General features: G+C 37.6%; 1 protein-coding gene across 1 annotated transcript; it reads right to left on the reverse strand.

Moving 5' to 3' along the window:
• Positions 1-16,045: 16,045 nt before the first annotated feature.
• LOC131156310 (protein GL2-INTERACTING REPRESSOR 1-like) lies at positions 16,046-17,340 on the reverse strand. The gene is made up of 2 exons (XM_058109898.1): positions 16,798-17,340; positions 16,046-16,699 (listed from the first exon to the last, which is right to left on the reverse strand). The coding sequence occupies exons 1-2, from the start codon at positions 17,020-17,022 to the stop codon at positions 16,325-16,327; spliced, it is 600 nt and encodes a 199-aa protein (XP_057965881.1). The 5' UTR covers positions 17,023-17,340; the 3' UTR covers positions 16,046-16,324.
• Between the last annotated feature and the right edge of the window lie 3,398 nt (positions 17,341-20,738).

Raw genomic sequence — 20,738 nt, forward strand, 5'->3', positions numbered from 1 at the left:
AATTTAAGTTGCTCTCGCAAGGTGAAAGATAGATTTTATTAAGACATGTGTTGTCTAGCATGCCGATACATTTGATGTCGGTTATTAATGTTTCACAAGTCACATTTTCTCGCATCAACTGTAAAGACTCAGAAATAATAATAATTAAATAATAAAGAAAAGGGAAAATTTTAGAAGGACAAAAACAAGGTTCGTTAACGAACGTTTTGACTTCATCAACGAACTACCTTATAGTGTTCGTGGACGAGTTTTAGTGTTCTTTGACGAAGAGATACCGAGAGGGGGTAAATCAAACTCATTGGTTTGTCAATGACCTTTTCACCTTCATCGACGAACTCCCTTCTTCAGTTTGCCGACAAGTACACGTGGCTCGTCAACGAAGCCACGTGGCAGTAGTCTATATATATATATGCAAAAATCATGTTTTAGCGAGAATTATTTTCCCTTTTTCATTTTATCTCACTAGATTTCGGTCCCTCTACCTTCTCTCTAGGTTTTCGGCTCCGTCTCTCCTCAATCCGACGATCAGAAGATACCACGATGATCCTGGGGAGATTCTTTACAACTTAGCCAGAGTAGAATTTTGGTTTGAGAAGGTTGGGCACCATCCCAAAATCAGGGTAAGTAAGTTATTTAAGGTTTATTTGGTTAGTAGGCTTCTCTAAACCCAGATTTTGTATTAAATGTTGGTATATTGGTGTTTGGGGTGATTAAACTAGGGTATTGTGAATTCAGGGTTTGGTGCAGATACTGCAGGCAGGCTAAGGAACCTAGTGGGTGTTTCTAGGAACCCAGGTAAGATGATAATTAGTTTATAATTTAGGAAATGTGGGTATGAAAATTATTTTGGAAATTCAGTTGATTGACAGGGAAATATATATATGCATATAATTTCAGGATTTTGGAATTATGAATGCCATGGGCATAAGTTAGGAATTAGCAGACAAGCTTAGTTTGTCAGGTAAGGGAAATATGTTGTGTCAGTTAAATTAGGAATTTTTATTAGTAAAGTATATGTATTCTAGTATATGTATTTCAGATGGTTACATATATTAAATTAAATGATTTTCAGGATTATTATTCAGATCATAAATTATTTTTATTATCACAAAATACAGATTTCAGGATATGGGATATTTAATTATTTTAGTAGTATGGTATGAGTTAATATCATACCAGTATAATAGTTATACAGCTTTCAGATTATCATGATTTATAGTATATGTACAAAAACATATATTTTACAGCATTTTTCAGAATACCATGATATACAGATTTCATAACCATAACATTCAGATTTTTCAGATATTCAGATTATTCAGATATTCAGTATTCAGATATTCATATATTATAAATTATTCAGATTACACAGTATATTCAGATCAATTATTACAATGTTATGGTTATTTTAGCAGAAATAGAATCATGGTAAAACAGCAAGATATATATATATATATATATATATATATATATATATATATATATATATATAGAATATTATTATACAATATCAGGTCCCTGATGAATTAGTTCAGTCAGTAGAGTACGGTACCGTAGCTATTTCATATCAGAGTGCAACCACATATCTCAGATAGTGTGTGGATTTTTGTCAACCGCGCCTTGGAGGGATTGCAGGCTCCCTAGAAGTCTGGGTTAAGGTAGCCGGTTTGACGAGAGAGATGTTAGTTATAGTGCATTTGGAGGGATTGTAGAGTGGCCGATCTGATGATTGAAAGAGTTTCAGTTGACTTATCTTGGTAGGTCAACCAGTGTTAAGTCCCGCCTACAAGGCCGCACAACCCTGTCATGAGGGGTTAAATCATGACATACAATTTTCTAGGGAAGTTTCACAGTTTTATATATATATATATATATATTTACAGAAATCAGCAGATTTACCAATAGATTATAAAAGTATGATTAAATAGTAAGTTCAGAAACAGCTGTATTTTAAACCACATAGGTGTGAGTTGCACATTATTATATTTTACTTGTTATCTTAGTTCAGTTATTTGTTAGTTTATAGTTCATGTAAACTCAGATGCCACACGTTGGTAATAGTATATTTCTTCTCACGGAGAGTTGTTTCATCCCAATAATTTAACATTTTCAGGTGATCCAACTAAACGAGTAGATCAGGCTCGGGGATAGAGATGTCATTTATACTGCCTTGTCTGTAGGGTAAGTGTTTTCAAGGGGACGTATTTTTGAGTAGCATTTAGGGTTTTTTTCTTCTTTTCTCTTGGTAGATGTTATTGGGAAGATGTGTAGTTATATATGTTTTTGGGGATAATACTAAATTCTGGTATTATAATAATGATTGTACAATTTTATGTTTTTCACTACATAGGTGTTTTCCAGTAGTCATTACAGGGATATCAAAGTAAAAGGATTATCAGTCTATATATATGGGGAAAAAATGGTATGAATTTTGAGGTCGTTATATTTTGGTATCGTAGCTTAGGTTTCTAGGTTCTGTAGACTCTAGTGTACAACGAAAAATAATATCAGAATATAGAAATGAAATTTTGAGAAGGATAGAACAAGATATCAGTGAGTTAATGTTAGGAAACTAGGGTGAGAATTTAGGATTCTGTTCTGCAGTTTGGAAGCAAGAACTTCGGGATGGTTTCTGTATTTTTCTTGGGGTGACAATTTCAAGAATACCATAGTAAATTATCGTCAGTTTCTATTTCCATCTGATAAGACTAGACCTTAAATTAGTAATAGGTAGTATGAGGGCATTTTAGTTAGATTAAAGTAAGGATAGTATTATGAGTTTCCGATTCTTAGAATAATTTGTTATTATTACAGGATGGACCCTGCAGGTAGTAATACTCACGCTAGTGAAGATGATGGAGCATGGCCTTCTAGCATGGGTGGTGGGGACTTAAATGCTTTTTTATGCAGCATAGCTCAGAAGGTCATGACTGAGATTGCACGGAGCTCCAAGGGACAGGGAGGCCCGTCTACAGCTCAGGGGTGTACCATAAAAAAGTTCACAAAGATGAACCCTCCCACGTTTTTAGGAGCAGTTGATCCTACAGTTGCTAAGAATTGGATGCAAGAGATGGAGAAAGTACTGACGGTGCTTCACTGCACCGATGAGCAGAGGGTCCTCTATGCCACGTACAAGTTGTCAAGTGAGGCCAAGAGATGGTGGATAACCATGAAATTATTGGAGGAGCAGAGACCAATACCAGAGCCTATGACTTGGAGCCGATTCAGAGAGATATTCTTTTACAGATATTTTCCTACCACTATCAAAGAGACAAGTGCAGGAGTTTTTGAGTTTGACTTAGGGGTCGTTGACAGTTCAGCAGTATGCGGTAAAATTCATCGAGCTATCACAATTTGCTCCTTATATAGTTCCAGATGAAGCTAAGAAGGCTAAGATGTTTGACAGGGGCTTGAGAAGAGATATATATAAGCAGGTGGCGGTTCTAAAGATGCAAGACTTCTCTGAATTGGTAGACAGAGCCACAGTAGTAAAGGAAAGCGAATAGAAAGATGTATGAGTACTGAGTTAAAGAAAGAGGCCCACGCCTCTAGGTTTCCAGATAGGTCCCAGTTGGGGCCCATGGAGGGGAGACCAGTTCAGTGGAGACTAGAGGCAGATGACGGGACATCGTGGTTTCCAAGATAAGCAAACTTATCCCATCTACTCCAGATGTGGTCGGAAACATCCAAGTGAATGTACGATGGGAGAGAATGTCTGCTATTGGTGTGGGAGACCCGATCATAGGGCTTGGCCATCTCAAAGACCACCGGCCCACGCACCAATTCACAAACCATTCCAAGGTGGTTACCAGGTGCCCCGTGGAGGCTAGCAGAGGAACACAACACCGGTGAGTGTCTATGCATTGACGCTGGGAGACGCTGAGGTTGCTGGAGACATCGTGATAGGTATTCTTATTGTTTTACCATATAAAGTTGTTGTTTTGTTTGACACAAGTGCTACCCATTCTTTCGTGTCATTGGGATATGCTAAATTAGCTAGGGTTGAGGCACAGATGATAGATGTTGAATTGTTAGTAGCCACGTTGACTGGATCAATAATGAGTTGTAGGAGAGTGCTTAAAAATTTTCTAGTGAGCATTCAGGAGAAAGTACTACTAGTCGATCTTGTGGTACTAGATATGCAGGGGTTCGATGTGATATTAGGTATGGACTGGCTAGCTGCTAATCATGTCAGCATAGATTGTCATAAAAAAGAAGTGATTTTCAGACCCCCTAGGTGAGCAAGAATTTAGATATATGGGTTTACGTGTGCACGCCTCGTCATAGTTGGTGTCAGCTATTCAGGTAAGGAAACTGCTTCAGGGTGGTTGCTAGGGGTATATTGCTTACGTAAAGGAGTAGCCAAGGGAAGAACTGAAACAGGAAGATATGCTAGTAGTTAGAGAATTTCTAGATGTATTTTTAGAGGAATTACTTGGCTTACCACCAGATCAAGAGATTGAATTTACTGTGGATCTTCTACCAGGGTCGACATCGGTATCTAAAGCGCCATATAGAATGGCTCCATTCGAACTGAAAGAATTGAAAGACCAGGTGCAGGAGTTGATCGATAAAGGGTTTATCAGGCCTTGTGTGTCGCCTTGGGGAGCACCGGTCCTATTCGTAAAGAAGAAAGATGGGACTATGACAATGTGCATAGATTATAAAGAGATAAACAAACCGACAGTCAAGAATAAATATCCTCTTTCCAGAATTGACGATTTATTTTATCAGTTCCAGGGGACCCAAGTCTATTCTAAGATTGACCTTCAGTTAGAATACCATTATGTGAAAGTTAAAGCAAAGGACATTTTAAAGACACCATTCCAAACCAGCTACGGGCACTATGAGTTTCTAGTAATATCGTTCGGATTAACTAATGCACCGGCAGTGTTTATGGACCTAATGAATCGGGTGTTCCATCAGTAGTTAGACCAGTTTGTTATGGTATTTATTAATGATATACTGGTCTACTCGATGAGTTTTGAGGAACACGGGGATCATTTGAGGCTGGTCTTATAGGTGTTAAGGGAGAAAAAGTTATACACTAAATTCAGGAAATGTAAATTCTAGTTGAGGCAGGTTACTTTTCTCGAGCATGTAATTTTGGGGGATGACATATCGGTAGACTCGAACAAGATAGAAGTAGTGGTGAGTTGGGTGAGACCGGGGAACATTCAGGAGGTCAGGAATTTTCTAGGTTTGGCAGGATATTACAAACATTTTGTGGATGGCTTCTCTAGATTATCGGGTCCACTGACATGACTCACGAGGAAAAATGTGAAGTTTGAATTGACCGATGATTGTGACTAGAGCTTCCAGGAATTGAAGCGATCGCTGGTCATTGCACCGGTATTATCTATTTCATCAGGAGAGGATGAGTTTGTCATATACAGTGACGCGTCCCAGAAGGGACTCGAGTGCGTATTGATGCAGCATGGGAAAGTTATTGCCTACACTTCTCGGCAGCTTAAAGAGTATGAAAAAAGCTACTCAGTACATGATTTTAAGCTAACTACAGTGGTGTATGCTCTAAAGATCTGGAAACATTATCTTTGTGGTGGGAAATGCGAGATCTTCACTGATTATAAAAGTTTTAAGTATTTCTTTACTCATAAAGAATTGAATATGAGGTAAAGAAGATGGTTATAGCTCATTAAGGATTATGATTGCGCCATTAGTTACCACCCAAGGAAAGCAAATGTGGTGGCTGATGCATTGAGCCAAAAAGTAGCAAAAGCATCTGTAATGACCCGAGGAATAATGGTATTTAAATAATAAGAAAGAGGAAAATGGAAACAGTAACAGAAGGAGGCAACCAACTTCATCGACAACGTTGCACTTTGGGGTATAATTCAAGAAATTTTTCCAGGCCTCATCGACAAACACAGGGGTTTCGTCGACGAGGGTTCTTCAGAATCTCGTCGACGAGAAGATACCGAGAGAGGATCTTTGGGAAGTTTGAAATTCGTCGACGAAGGTGCAGGTTCATCGACGAACTTTCTACAGGACTCGTCGACGAGGTGACATGGCTCGTCGATGAATCCTGTAATATAAATAACCTGAACTTCATTTTTAAGCTTAATTTTCAGCGCAGAACTCTCTCTCTCTCCCCTCCCTTCTCTCTTCGATTTCAGATCGGATTTCTGCCAGTTCGAGGATCTGAAGCCACCATGACGCTCCTGGAGAAGTTCTCTGTATATTTGCCGGAGTAGATCGTCGGTGGAACTCCGTTGAAATTCATCCCTGAGTTGAGGTAAACCTTTTTATGCCGAATTTGGTCTTTTCATAGTTATAGGAAACGAGATTCACATGAAAATATTAAAGTTTAGTTCTAGGGATTGTTGAATTTAGGGTATTGAACGGGGAACCCTGCGGGTGCAGGACGAGTGAAATTAGAGGGTTTCTTTTCAGTATCAGGTAAGGGAATAAATTAAAGCAGTTATTTTCTATGCAATTTATTATTATTTTTCAGCAAATTAATTTTTAGGAAAACATGTTTTATATTGGTATATTATGGTAAAAATGCATACTAGGGAAAATACTGTTGTTATACAGAAAATGCGATTTTAGAATGAAATGTACGAATTTACTCAATTTTGTGTGGCATGAATATTATTTTCATGAAAAGTATTATGATATGGCAATTTTATGAATAAACAGGTTTTCAGGAATTATGAAATAATGTAGTATATGATAATTTTGAAGTACATGATAAATGACTTATTTATTCAGAATGATATGTATGAGATTTTCGGCGCCAGGCCGTGTATGTTATATGTTTTTAGTGCGAGGTCATATTTATGAAATGTTTGGTGCGAGGCCGTATTTATAAAATGTTTGGCGCAAGACCGTATTTATGAAATGTTCGGCGTGAGGCCGTACTTACGAAATGTTCGGCACGAGGCCATATTTATGAAAGTATAAAAATGCTATCAATCCATTTATGTTAAATGCTATATTATCATGTACTATATGTTATCAGAATCTGGATGTTAATTTAGTTCAGTTCAGGAGCACGGTACCGTAGCTATATAGATTAGATATCTATGATCAGATTGGTGCTAACTACCCCACGAGGGAGTGGGAGATGGATAGTCGATGTGGCTTTCAGTGTAGAGTTGTAGATGTCCACCTGACAGTCCGGACCAAGGTGTGGTGGGACCATCATACTTACAGACATTTTTGACTCAGTAGTTGTCGGCCAGCCATTGTCAGATCCCGCCTTCGGGCTGCACAACTCGTCATAGGGGGTAATACATGACATCAGCTAATTATTCATCATGTGTATGTTTTCAGTACTATCAGCTATAATAGACATTTGATGATCAGTATAAATTATTAGAAAATATGAAAGTATATGATTATTCACTATGTTATGATGTATGCTTTTAGATATATGAAATGTACTGAATATATATAACTGCATTAAATATTCATGTTGTCATACAGCTGTATTTAGTTTATTTTCCCTTACTGAGAAGTGTCTCACCCCTGAATATTAAATGATTTTCAGGAAACCCAGAAGGACCGGCGGGTTGTGGCCGCCGTTGAGTTTATTGAATTACCCCACTATGAGGGTAAGTGTTGTGCTAGGATCAATGGTTTTTTTTGTTGTAGGATCTTAGGAAATACTTTTTGGTGTTTTTTGGGTATTTTGGAGATTGTATGTAAATACAAAGCGTGATGGATTATAATTAACTCTGGTATTATGTATTCTATGGTTTTGAAAATGTGATTTATATTTACTGCTGCTTAAGTTTCCGCTGTGAATGACAGGTGTCCCCGTTACCCATGGATTCGGGTTGACTGTTTTATTTATTTTACTTATATTATATGAGTATATAAGTAGGAAGTTACAGTGGCGATGTCAGCAGTGGAGATTCAACATCCTATTTAGATGGGTTTGGAGAGTTTAGGCGTGAAACTGATAGAGTGTGATCACCAGGCATTCATTGCCAACCTGGTGTTACAGCCTACCTTGTAGGAGAAAATTAAAGTTGCCCAAAAGAATGACGTAGAATTGGTAAAGTTGATAGATAAAGTGCAGAATGGACAAGAAGAGGAGTTTACTATATCAGATGATGGAACCCTAGGGTTCTGTACTGGACTGTGTGTTCCTGCAGATGTTGAGATTAGGAGGGCTATTGTAGAGGAGGCTCATAGATCCCTTTACACAATTCATCCTGGCAGCACTAAGATATATCGAGACCTTCGAGAATCTTTATGGTGGAGCAATATGAAGAGAGAGATAGTCGAGTTTATTAAGCAGTGTTTGACGTGCCAGCAGGTAAAGGCTGAGCACCAGAGGCCGGCAGGACAATTGCAGCCACTCCATATTTTCGAGTGGAAGTGGGACCATATATCTATAGATTTTGTCACAGGTTTGTTGCCAATGATGCATGGCCAGAACGCTATTTGGGTAATTGTAGACCGACTGATGAAGACTACCCACTTCCTACCTATTAAAGTTGGCTACACTATTAACAGACTGGAAGAGATATACATTCATGAGATAGTTCGACCTCATGGAGTGCCAGTATCTATAGTTTCAGACCGTGACCTATGTTTCACATCACAGTTTTTGAGGAGCTTACAAGAGGCTTTGGGGTCTCAATTACGACATTTCATCCTCAAACTGATGGGCAGACAGAGAGGACGATCCAGATACTTGAGGATATGCTACAAGTGTGTGTGCTGGATTTTAGGGGTAGTTGGACCCAGTATATGCCGTTAGTTGAGTTCACGTATAATAATAGCTATCAAACCAACATAGGAATGGCACCATATGAGGCATTATATGGCAGGAGGTGTCGTTCTCCACTGTACTAGGATGAAATGGGTGAGAGGTGAGTTTTGGGACCAGAATTAGTGCAGCAAGCGTACGATAAAGTCCGACTAATTAAAGATAGGATCAGTGCAGCTCAGAGTCGGCAGAACAGCTACGCAGATACTCGCCGCCGGAAGTTGGAGTTTGATGTGGGAGATCTGATGTTTTTGAAAGTAGCACCACTAAAAGGAGTTATGAGATTTGGGAAGAAAGGTAAGCTAAGCCCTAGGTTTATTGGCCCATTTGAGATACTAGAAAGAGTGGGTCTAGTAGCTTACAAGCTAGTTTTACCACTAGCTTTATCAAGAATACATGACGTATTTCATGTTTCTATGCTGAGGAAATACGTCTCAGATTCCTCCCATGTGATCAGTTACGAGGAGATATAGCTCAGAGATACACTAACATATGAGGAGACGCTAGTGCAGATCTTAGATAGAAAAGATCAGGAGTTGCGCACCAAGAAAATACCATTAGTGAAAGTCCTGTGGAGGAATCACGTAGTAAAGGAGGCCTCGTGGGAGTTAGAGGTAGAATACCCACATCTGTTTGGTGGGGATCAGTAGTAGTTAGGAGTAATAATCTACATAAAGTGAGGGTAATTAATAAAATAAGTAGTAAATTTTCCTTAGAGGATGGTGCATAGCACAGATAGTAAATTTCGAGAATGAAATTTTATAAGGAGGGGAGAATGTAATGACCTAGAAATAATAATAATTAAATAATAGAGAGAAGGGAAAATTTTAAAAGGAAAAAAATAGGGTTTGTCGACGAACGTCTTGACTTCGTCGACGAACCTTATATTGTTCGTGGACGAGTTTTAGTATTCGTCAATGAAGAGATACCGAGAGGGGGTAAATCAGACCCATTGGTTCGTCGATGAGCTTTTCACCTTCGTCAACGAACTCCCTTCTTCAGTTCATCGACGAGAACACGTGGCTCGTCGACGAAGCCACATGGCAACAGTCTATATATATATATATATATATATATATATATATATATATATGCAAAAATCATGTTTCAACGAGAATTATTTTCTCTTTTTCATTTTCTCTCACTAGATTTCGGTCCCTCTACCTTCTCTCTAGGTTTCTGGCTCCATCTCTCCCTAGTTTGATGATCAGAAGCTACCACGATGATCCTGGAGAGATTCTCTACAACTTAACTGGAGCAGAATTTTGGTTTGAGAAGGTTGGGCACCATCCCAAAATCAGGATAAGTAGGTTATTTAAGGTTTATTTGGTTAGTAGGCTTCTCTAAACCCAGATTTTTTATTAGATGTTGGTATATTGGTGGTTGCGGTGACTAAATTAGGGTATTGTGAATTCAGGGTTTGGTGCATAAATTGCAGGCGGGCTAAGGACCTAGTGGGTGTTTCTAGGAACCTAGGTAAGATGATAAATAGTTTATAATTTACTAAATGTGGGTATGAAAATTATTTTGGAAATTCTGTTGATTGACAGGGAAATATATATGTGTATAATTTCAGGATCTTGGAATTATGGACGCCATGGGCATGGGTTAGGAATTAGCAGACGAACTTAGTTTGCCAGGTAAGGAAAATATGTTGTGTCAATTAAATTAGGAATTTTTCTTAGTAAAGTATGTGTATTCTGGTATATGTATTTCAGATGGTTACAGATATTAAATTAAATGATTTTCAGGATTATTATTCAGATCATAAATTATTTTTATTATAAAAAAATATAGATTTCAGGATATGGGATATTTAATTATTTTAGTAGTGTGGCATGAGTTAATATCAAACTAGTACAACAGTTATATAGCTTTTAGATTATCATGATTTATAGTATACGTACAAAAACATATATTTTACATCATTTTTCAGTATACCATGATATACATATTTCAGAACCATAACATTCAAATTATTCAAATATTCAGATTATTCATATTACACAGTATATTCAGATCAATTATTACAATGTTATGGTTATTTCAGAAAAATTAGAATCATGGTAAAATCGTAAGATATATATATATAAAATATCAATTATTACAATGTATGAACACTTGCAACGTAGGCCTTATAGTGCACCTGTGAGGAAGAGTGACTTAATTACTGTGGGGGGTGGTAGAAGGGGTAGAGGTAAACCTAAAATAACTTGAGAGGAGATAGTAAGTAAGGATTTAATATCCTTGAATCTATCAAAAGAAATGGTTCATGATCGCATAAATTGGCGGAAAAGGATTCATATAGCCGACCCCACTTAGTGGGACTAAGGCTTGGTTTTGCTGTTGTTGTTGTTGTTGTAGTATCAGATCCCTGATGAATCAGTTCAGTCAGCAGAGCAGTACCGTAGCTATTTCATATCAGAGTGCAATCACATATCTCAGATAATGTGTGGATTTCTATCAACCACACCTTGGAGGGATTGCAGGCTCCCAAGAAGTCTAGGTTAAGGTGGCCGGCTTGACGAGGGAGATGTCAATTATCGTGCCTTTGGAGGGATTGCAAAGTGGCTAGTCTGATGATTAAAAGAGTTTCAGTTGACTTATCCTAGTAGGCTAACCAGTGTTAAGTCCCGCTTACGGGCCGCATAACTCTGTCGTGAGGGGTTAAATCATGACATACAGTTTTGCAAAGAAGTTTCATAGTTTTATATATATAGATTTATAGAAATCAGCAGATTTACCTATAGATTATAAAAGTATGATTAAATAACCACATAGGTGTGAGTTGCACAGTATTATATTTTACCTATTATCTTAGTTCAGTTATTCTTTAGTTTATAGTTTATGTAATCTCAGATGCCACACATTGGTAATAACATATTTCTTCTTACTGAGAGTTGTCTCATCCCAGTAATTTAACATTTTTTAGGTGATCCAGCTAGATGAGCAGATCAGGCTTAGGAATAGAGAGGTCATTTACACTGCCCTGTTTGTAAGGTAATGTTTTCAGGGGGACATATTTTTTAGTAGCATTCAGGGTGTTTTTTTTCTCTCTTGGTAGATGTTGCTAGGAAGATGTGTAGTTATATATGTTTTGGGGATAATACTAAATTATGGTATTTTAATAATGATTGTACAGTTTTATGTTTTCCACTGCATAGGTGTTTTCCAGTAGTCATTACAAGGGTATCAGAGTAAAAGGATTATCAATCTATATATATATTTGGAAAAAAAAATCATATGAATTTTGAGGTCGTTACATCAACTCTCTTCTTGCTAATTTTTTATGGGGAGAGGTGAAAGGTAAAAGGAAGATTCATTGACACTCTTGGGAGAAAATTTGTAAACTTACCTCGGAAGGGGGGTATGAGCTTGAGAAATCTTAAAGAAGTCCAAAAATCGCTTCTCATGAAATTTTCCTTCAGAGTGCTCACTTCTAACAATCTATAGTCAAGTTTTTTCAAGGCTAAATATTGCATAAATACCAAATGATTCTCGGTTTTGGAAATCAGTGATGGCCATCATTCCAAAAGTTATGGATAATGTTAAAATTTTGGTGAAAGGTGGAAATTCTTCTTTTTTGGTTCAATAGGTGGCTTACATCAGGCCCGTTAGCAGTGTGCATTGAGAATATTTCGAATAAGAAGTGATTGCTGGCTGAATAATAATCGGAACTTTGATTTATTAATGGAATTGGTTGGGACCGACAGAACAATGGAAATCTTGCGTAATGTGCCAGCTGGTAAAAGTGGTCATAATATATTCATCTGGAAGCTTGTCCCTGGCAGCAATTTCTCTACAAAAACGGCATGGGAGGTAGTGAAGAGCATAAGTGATAATTTTGAGTGGAATGACTAATTTTGACATTCTCTATTGCTTAGAAGAATCTTAATGTGTTTATGGAAAACCTGGTTTAGATGTTTGGCAGTGGATAATATAATTCAGGCAAAATGAATATCGATGGCTTTGGCTTGTGATTGCTGCATGCAGAGAAGTTAGGAAAACACTGATCACCTTCTTTCTTTATGTGAGGTGGCTTCAGAGGTTTGGCGTCGGCCTAATGTGGTGTTGGGGATTCCTTTCCAACGGTTCCTTCCCTGGAAAAATAGAATTGCAAACTAGTTCCACTATGCTCGAAATCATCTATTAAAGGTATTTTAATCAGTCTGCTTCCATATTTGATTACGTGGTGCCTCTAGAATCGAATATGGAAAGCGAGAATAGAAGGAGTTTACCAAAGTGCAGATCAAAAGTGGAGAAGTGTTCAATACTGGGTTAGCTCTTTAGTTGAGAACTCTAATTCTTTTTGAAAATTGAAGATATCAGACATTATGATTTTGAAAGAGTTTCAAATTCAGCATCAACTCCTAGTAGGGTGGATAAAATTTAATTGTGATGGGAGTTGTAGGGGCAATCTGAGTACTTCAGAAGGTGGAGGAATCATTCGGGACTGCAATGACATGGTGAAAGCGACTTTTTCAAGTTATTTTGGCAATGGTAAGAACAATAGTGCGGAATTAAAAGCAGTCCTGGAAGGAATTCGTTTATTCAAACGACTTCATTATTTTAATGTGATTATTGAAAGTGACTCGAGAATTGTGGTTGATTGGTTTTGGAAAGGTAGATGTACCTTGTGGTATCTTTGGGATTTTTGGGAGGACCTTGTGGCGGAGATAGAAGGAGTGAACTTCATGGTGATCCATCAATATAGGGAAGGCAATAGTGTGGCTGATTTTCTTGCTAGAGGAGGAGAAATGGGAAGCAATGTCATCTACGAAAAACAACATCTTTTACCACGTTCTCTGAAAGGTATTATTTGGATGGATAAGTTGGGTCTCACTTCCCTTCGTCATTAGTTCATCCTCTTGATTTTTTTTTTTTTTTTGTTGGTTTAGATTTTTTAATATAGTTTATTTTATTATGTTTGTTTTTTGCTATGCCTGTTTAGATTTGTTTTTTGTTTAGGTTTGTTTGGATTTGTAGTCTTGTTTTGGTTGATTGTTGGTGTTGTTTTTGGGAAGCCTTTAATGTCTTTTTAATCTTTAATCTCCTAATGCTTGTCTTATAATAACGGTATTCCTCAATCAAAAGTGAGGATATATCAATAAATAATTGGAGGTGCCGCCCTCCTTTAGTTAAATATATATATATATATATATATATATATATAGGGATAAAATATATTCATATGACTTATATAATAGAATAATAATAAAATTAAAAAACTTGATCAGACCCATGATTAGTGTTATGAAACTCAAACTCAACTCGTTAAGTTACTTTAGTCGTTCAAACTCGAGTAAAATCATTCAAGATGCAAAGCGAGTAGAATTCGTGCAACTTGTGAGTAAGTTTTGATTCAAAGTCTCATATAGATGAGAAAAAATAGAAAATACAATGGTGATGGGTACCTGGGATTTAAAAGCTTGCTGTGATTACTATGAAGTTAGGGCAGTATTGTGTCTAAAGACATGAAATGGTGGTTGTACATTAAATGATATTGAAACAATAATTACAATTTAATGCATAATAATCTCACAAAATTTTAAGTTCGAGGGCTAACTTGAAGCTATTGCTAAAATTAATTTACCATTTATAAAATTTAGTAGTGAAGATTGCTACCTTTCATATGAAATCAACTCAAATAAAGAAATATGAGTGATGTGCCCAATACACATAATGAAGGGGGGCATGGTTGAGACACAGTAAAAACTGAATTGAATGGGGAAACATGGAGGAGGTGATAGGAGGGGTTGACAAAAAGGGAATGTCAACAGAAGATGTGAAGATGGCATTGAAGAAAGAAGAGAGAAAAAGGAAGGCAAGGAAAGGAAGTTGGGATGGAGATGGAGATGAAGATGAAGATGATGATGATGATGAAGTAGAGGGGGAGAGAATTAAATTGGTATTTATCATCTGACCCCTCATTATTCTCAACCGTCTCAATTGCTCTTGCATTTATTTTGTTTTAAATACTCTCATCAATCTAAATCTGAAATAGTCTCCTTTTTTCAATGCTCGAACTACCCAACCCCCTTTCTCCCCCTACCTTCTTCTTGCATCACTCTCCTTTTCTCAGCAATCTTTCTCCATCCCATAATTTCAATTTCTTCTTTAGTGTATTATTTAATGAAATTAAAATTTCAAATATGCATATTTATGTATACTTTACCTAAAACTTAATATTTCCCTTCATCCGTTCCTTTCTTTGATTTATATGATTGCTATAACTAGTGCGTATCTAATATGGTTGGGATTGTTTTAATATGATAATTTTCAAGACCAACAAATTGGTAAACTTACTCAATTAATGATCCCAACCCCCTTTTTAATTTGGCATCCTCACGATTTTGTGTCACATGTTGAACCTAGGAGGATCATGCCATGCATACCAGACGAGGTGTACTAATTCTAGTCCACGACACTTGTCACTGCCCCATTGCCTTAATGTTATTTGGTGTAAGTAGGTGTAATGGGCTTTCAATAAACCAAAGAGAAAAAGAGAGACAAAAAACTAATCTTCTTTGACTACAATCAAAATGGTCCTCAAGAAAACACTTGCAGTGTGTTAGAGACTATTCTTTTGTAGTTAAAAGATGTAACCTTCTAGATTCATCAGCAAAGTTTATTTTTATTGAAAAAATTCTTACCGACATCAATTTATGCAAGATAATTCATGAGAAATTATTGGATTTACACCTTATGCCTGTGCACCTTATGCTTTTTTACAATAGGATCATGCAGAGAGTGGTAAAAAAAAAAAACTACCTACTAAAACCTTTAAAATTTAGGTTCTACTATTGTTATGAATGACCCCAGCATGAACTGTATTCAGCAATCACCTCACTCTTAGACTATAGTAAAGGTAGTAAAGCATAAGCACAACACTGAATTTTCTTTCAATGATAATAATAATACTGAAAATGTTCTGAATCAAAGGTGGGATGGCGTGCCAGACTCATCTAGCGTAAAGATATTGAAACGCAACTTGGCAATGCGTTGGCAAATCCTGGCCCAGTGGGCCAAAGCTCATACACTATTTGCCTTACTTGGTTCTTACAAAACTTCCAACCAGTACAACATATATCCCTCCTTATATTGCAGGCTTCTCCCCTGCCTATCAGGAGCAGGTACCGCTCTGTTTTGTGTTTTTTTTTTCGTATTCACTCCACTCTCCCCTGTTTCATATAGGTCAACTAATTGGCATGCTGCCATTGGACGCAACAGCAACACTAACTATATATATATAAAAATATATGTTTGTGTATAGATATAGACATAATATTGCAGATGAAATTAAACAGGAATTACCCAGCATATTATAAGAAAATTTGGGCAGGGGAAGTTAGCCCATTTACATTGTTTTCTGCTAATTAAAGAGCTAGGGAAGAGACAGGAGCTAAATTCAAAGGGGAACACTGGCACTTCTAGTCTGCTACTGCTGCTGCTATTATACTGATATCGCCGATATTGATTCTATGGTTAAATTAAAAAGGGAGAGATAATTAAGACAAACAGAAGAAGAGAAATAACCAAAAGAAGGCAAGCTGGCTAACCACTAGCTATGCAGCTGCTCTAGTTTTTCCTCGTCTTCTTGGTGATGCTCTGCTCATGGACAAAATCCACCAGAACGGTGCTCTTGCATTTTGGACATTTGGGTTCATCCTGCGAAAGCATCACGTACATGAGGCAGCGAGGACACCCCACCAGCACCATGGACGACGTCGCCTCCGGGCTGTCAGCGAACCGCTCGACTTCTTCCTGGTTCAGCTCCGACGACACGCACGAGCTCGGCGGCGACGTCGGCGACACCGTCCTCGACCGGTTCGGCGACTCGACTTGCCGGTTACTCCCCCTCGGCGGTGACAGGTTCAGCTTCAGGTCTAGCTTTGGGTTGCAACTGCTACTTCCGTTTTGGCGACTCATCTTACTGCGATATATTTCCCCCGTCTGAAATAAAATTTCAAAACAATGAAACACCTTTTTAGATATTGGTTTGATTTTATGAGCACGAAATAAGAGATATGGTGAACACATGTGCGAGGTACCTTAATGGTGAGGAAACTCTGGAAATCCAGAGGAAGAAGAGAAGCGCAGTGTTCTAATTGAACAGGGGATGTTGTGGGTTTTGTGTGGAAGAGGTCGAGAGTGACCGGAACGGGTCGTCGGAGACCGGAGGCTATGCCACCACGATCGTTATCTCCGGGACTGATTGCTCCTCCGGCAGGGGTGGCAAGCTCTGTTGGGTGTTTATTGTGAACGTCCAAGGCCATTATATACAAGGAATTGAACAGAGGGGCTGTGGGAGATGGGTTTACTTTAAAGCTCAATTTAATTAGGGGAAGAGCTGGAGAGAGAGAGAGAGAGAGAGAGAGAGAGAGAGAGAGAGAGGTGGGAATGAATTGTATTGAAGAACTGGCAGAAGACGAGTGTAAATTGAGACCAGGAAATGTATTAATTGTTGGAAAAGATGGGGAGAGGTATGCAGAAGTGGAAATTTGGAGTAAATATTGCAATTACGGGGGGGGTTCAGAGACAAAAGGATTCATTCATTGCTTAGAGGAGGGTCGGTGTCTGTGCGAGAAAATCATACTGCATAAGAAAACCCAACGGCTTTTAAAGCTAATGCCATTTAAAAATCCAACAACTCCAACCAATTAAATACAAATCCATCCAAATTAACCCATCTCTGCATCGCAACCCCCCTTGAGGTCTCTGCTCTCTAGTGCAGTATAGTGTTGTGTTGTGTTGGCACCACCTATCGACGAAGTCAACTTGTTGATGGAGAGTTATTGAAGAGTTTTAGTCTAGCTAGAGTAGAAGGGCAAGGGGAAAAAATTGCTGAAGTTTTTACTTTATCTTGAAGATCTTTGAATATCCTTCATGCATGGCTTTAGAACTTCTCAAATTCACATGCAAATTTGAGACATGGAATTTTAATTTGTTGACTAATTAGTGAAGTTTTCATTTGTTGACTGATTAGTGATACCTAGCTTAAAGTGGCACACTAGCCATCTAGATATACCAAAGGAAATGTATGTTGTGGGTTAGCTAGGGTGGCGAGGGACGAGTATAGATTGTTAACAAGCCTATGATAAAAGAAACATATAAAGTGAGGATTCTAATTTTGCGCCTACCACATTAGGTTGACATGGGGATACCACATGATAATTGGGAAAGTGATTTACTCCGCAATGTCTCCCGTGTCGTGCTCTGCTCTTTTAGTCTATGCAACCTCTCTTATGGTTTAACAAACTATTAGTAACTATCCTACTACATATTTGTGTCTACTAAAGGACACAATGAATGCAACGACATCTAGTCATCGTAGCTTTAGCTTGCTCATACATCTCTTCTGTTGTGGAAATTGAGTATAGGATGCACAGCAGAATTTGTAAATTGCAGCAAATGATGAAACACCAAAACAACACAACCAGTATGTATGAAAGCAAATAAAGAAATAACACGAGAATATACATGGTTCGACAATGCCTACATCCACAGGAGCAATCCAGCAAAGAATTTCACTATGAAAAGAGAGTTTACAATACACTACATACAATGATCTCTCTCTAGTCAAAATATGCCCAGAAGAACATATATAACAACCCCTTGGAGGTTTCCCTCCAAGTACCCAACCGTCTCAGCGTTCCAATTCAAAATTTGAATTCTTTCTCGCAGCCTAGAACACTCGTCAATGAGAACAGGGCACTCGTCAATGAGAGATGGGAGGTCACTCGTCAACTAATGAGTCCACTCGTTGATGAGTCTTCAAGTTTCTAATTTCTTGCTCTCAGTATCTCAGAACTTCTACAATTCTCTGGCTCTCAGTATCTACTCGTCGACGAGTTCCTGTTGCTCAGCACCAATGAATCCATATGCTTTTCTTCTTCCTTTGTTTATGAGCTCCAACAAGTATAAGAGCCCCACACACAAATACAACATCTTCCTTGAATCCCTTAATTGAAGAATTGAAGAGTTCGTTCAGGGCTTTTTATTGTCTTTGTTCTTCATTTTGTTTTAGGAGCTATAATCTAAATCGCCTTTGCTTCATTCAACTACTAAGACTAAAATCTGAGTTAACAGATTGGTGTCATTTGTGGCAATGATGAACAATAAATTATAACACTCACAATAAACTAGCTCCCAAAGCAATGAGGATGATTGTCCTTTTATCTTCATTTGCCTATGCAATCCCTCCAACCTACCACCTCTTATTCAGGTCTCTTTGGGCATGTTATTTTTTTCATTGAGCATTTCCAAGCAATATGAGAATATATGAGAACTTTGACCCAAATAGTGTAAATAATCTTGCTTCAAAATTAAGAAGAATATCTCTTACTACCATAGAAATTAGAGTGATATACAAGCACACTCCTAGTACCCAAAGGGACTATAATATTGAAGGGCCGGCCAACTCAACCTTGTCTCCATAACATGCATATACCTTTAGAAGAAAATGTGAAGTTAGAGAAACTAGCAAGTGTGTTTACTGGAGCTCAAGTTTGACCATCTCTAGCACGAACCACCATTCACTAGGAAGATCGTTGAAGAGTCACCCAACTTCAAAATACTCCATTTCAAATCCTATAACGACAATGTTGAACATAAACCACTTGGAGATTTTTAAGGCACTAATGGTTCCATAGATCCCTAAACAACACAATATTCATAGCCTTTGCCAAAAAATTGAAGAAAGCTTCTAGATGTGGCATTCTAGTATAAAACTATCTTTGGTATGTTCTTTTCACACAATTCCATGCTTTGTTTATTGATTATTTTATTAGAAATTAAGGGAACCGAAAAAACTCTACTAGCTTTGTGGAAATTAGGGGGAAAAAGTTGAGTATGTCATGTATTCCATTGTTACGGTGTGTGAAGCCCCAAACTTGGACCATGATGGCCATTACAATACTAACATATAAGTTGTGACCATCTAACTTCAGCTTCTCTCTCTCTCTCCAAGAAACAATTTTATACTTTGGAGGATAAAAATGAATACCACAATATTGAGGAGACAATGTAGACCCAACCTTAAAAAGCCCCCTGCAAAACAAAGTTCATTTAAAATAAGTGAGAAAATTAAATAACTATTTGTCTAATCATTTTTGAGAATGGGATTACTATCTCTAAAAATTAATTCAAAATAGTATATCTTTTGATTATTTTCTTCTCTAAAAATTTTAAAACTACTTTATTAAGGGTCTCAAGCCAATTTTCTTAATTTGGTAATGTCAGAGGTTAAAATCCTGCTTTTGAACATAGAAGCTTACTCCCATTATTCCTCATTTGAATATGGAGTGATCACAATCCTAGCCACTACTCCCTATGCTTGTTGCTAACACTACTCACAACTTGACAACTAGTTTTTAGCGATGTCATTGCCATCGGTAGTGGCTTTTAGTCCACTTGGTTTATTTTTATTTTTATTATTTTCAAACCCTACACTCTTGTATGTGGATATATTAGTGTTGCCACCAAAAGTAGTAGGACTACATTCTGATAAATTTTCAAATAGTAGAAAATCTTGGAGGACCTAGGGTGTTTTCGAGGGATCATTATGATGCTTAAGTTGGGGAATGGAATAAACAATAATGAAATGGAGACAATGAAAGTTCAATGTGTCTTACCTCTACCAAGACCCTTCCTTTTATAGACAAGCTCACCCAAGGTTTAATGCTTTGTATCCTTAATTTTGAGGATATTACAAGGCTTTACTTTTAGAATTACACCTCTTCATCTCCCTTCATAATTCCCCTTTATAATCATCGTCAAAGTTACATCTCTCTCTCTCTCTCTCTCTCTCTCTCTCTCTCTCTCTCTCTCTCTTTTATATAGGAATGGTCCTTTGCTTCCTTTGACCAAACCTTTATATATACATCATTTATCCCCATCATATACCCCCACCACTGAGCCTCAAAAGGTACTTTTAGGTTAGGATTATTTCACATCGTGACCTAATGCCTTTACGTATCATACACCAAACTAG

This window comes from Malania oleifera, chromosome 1, assembly GCF_029873635.1.
Source record: "Malania oleifera isolate guangnan ecotype guangnan chromosome 1, ASM2987363v1, whole genome shotgun sequence".
NCBI classification, from domain to species: Eukaryota; Viridiplantae; Streptophyta; class Magnoliopsida; order Santalales; family Ximeniaceae; genus Malania; species Malania oleifera.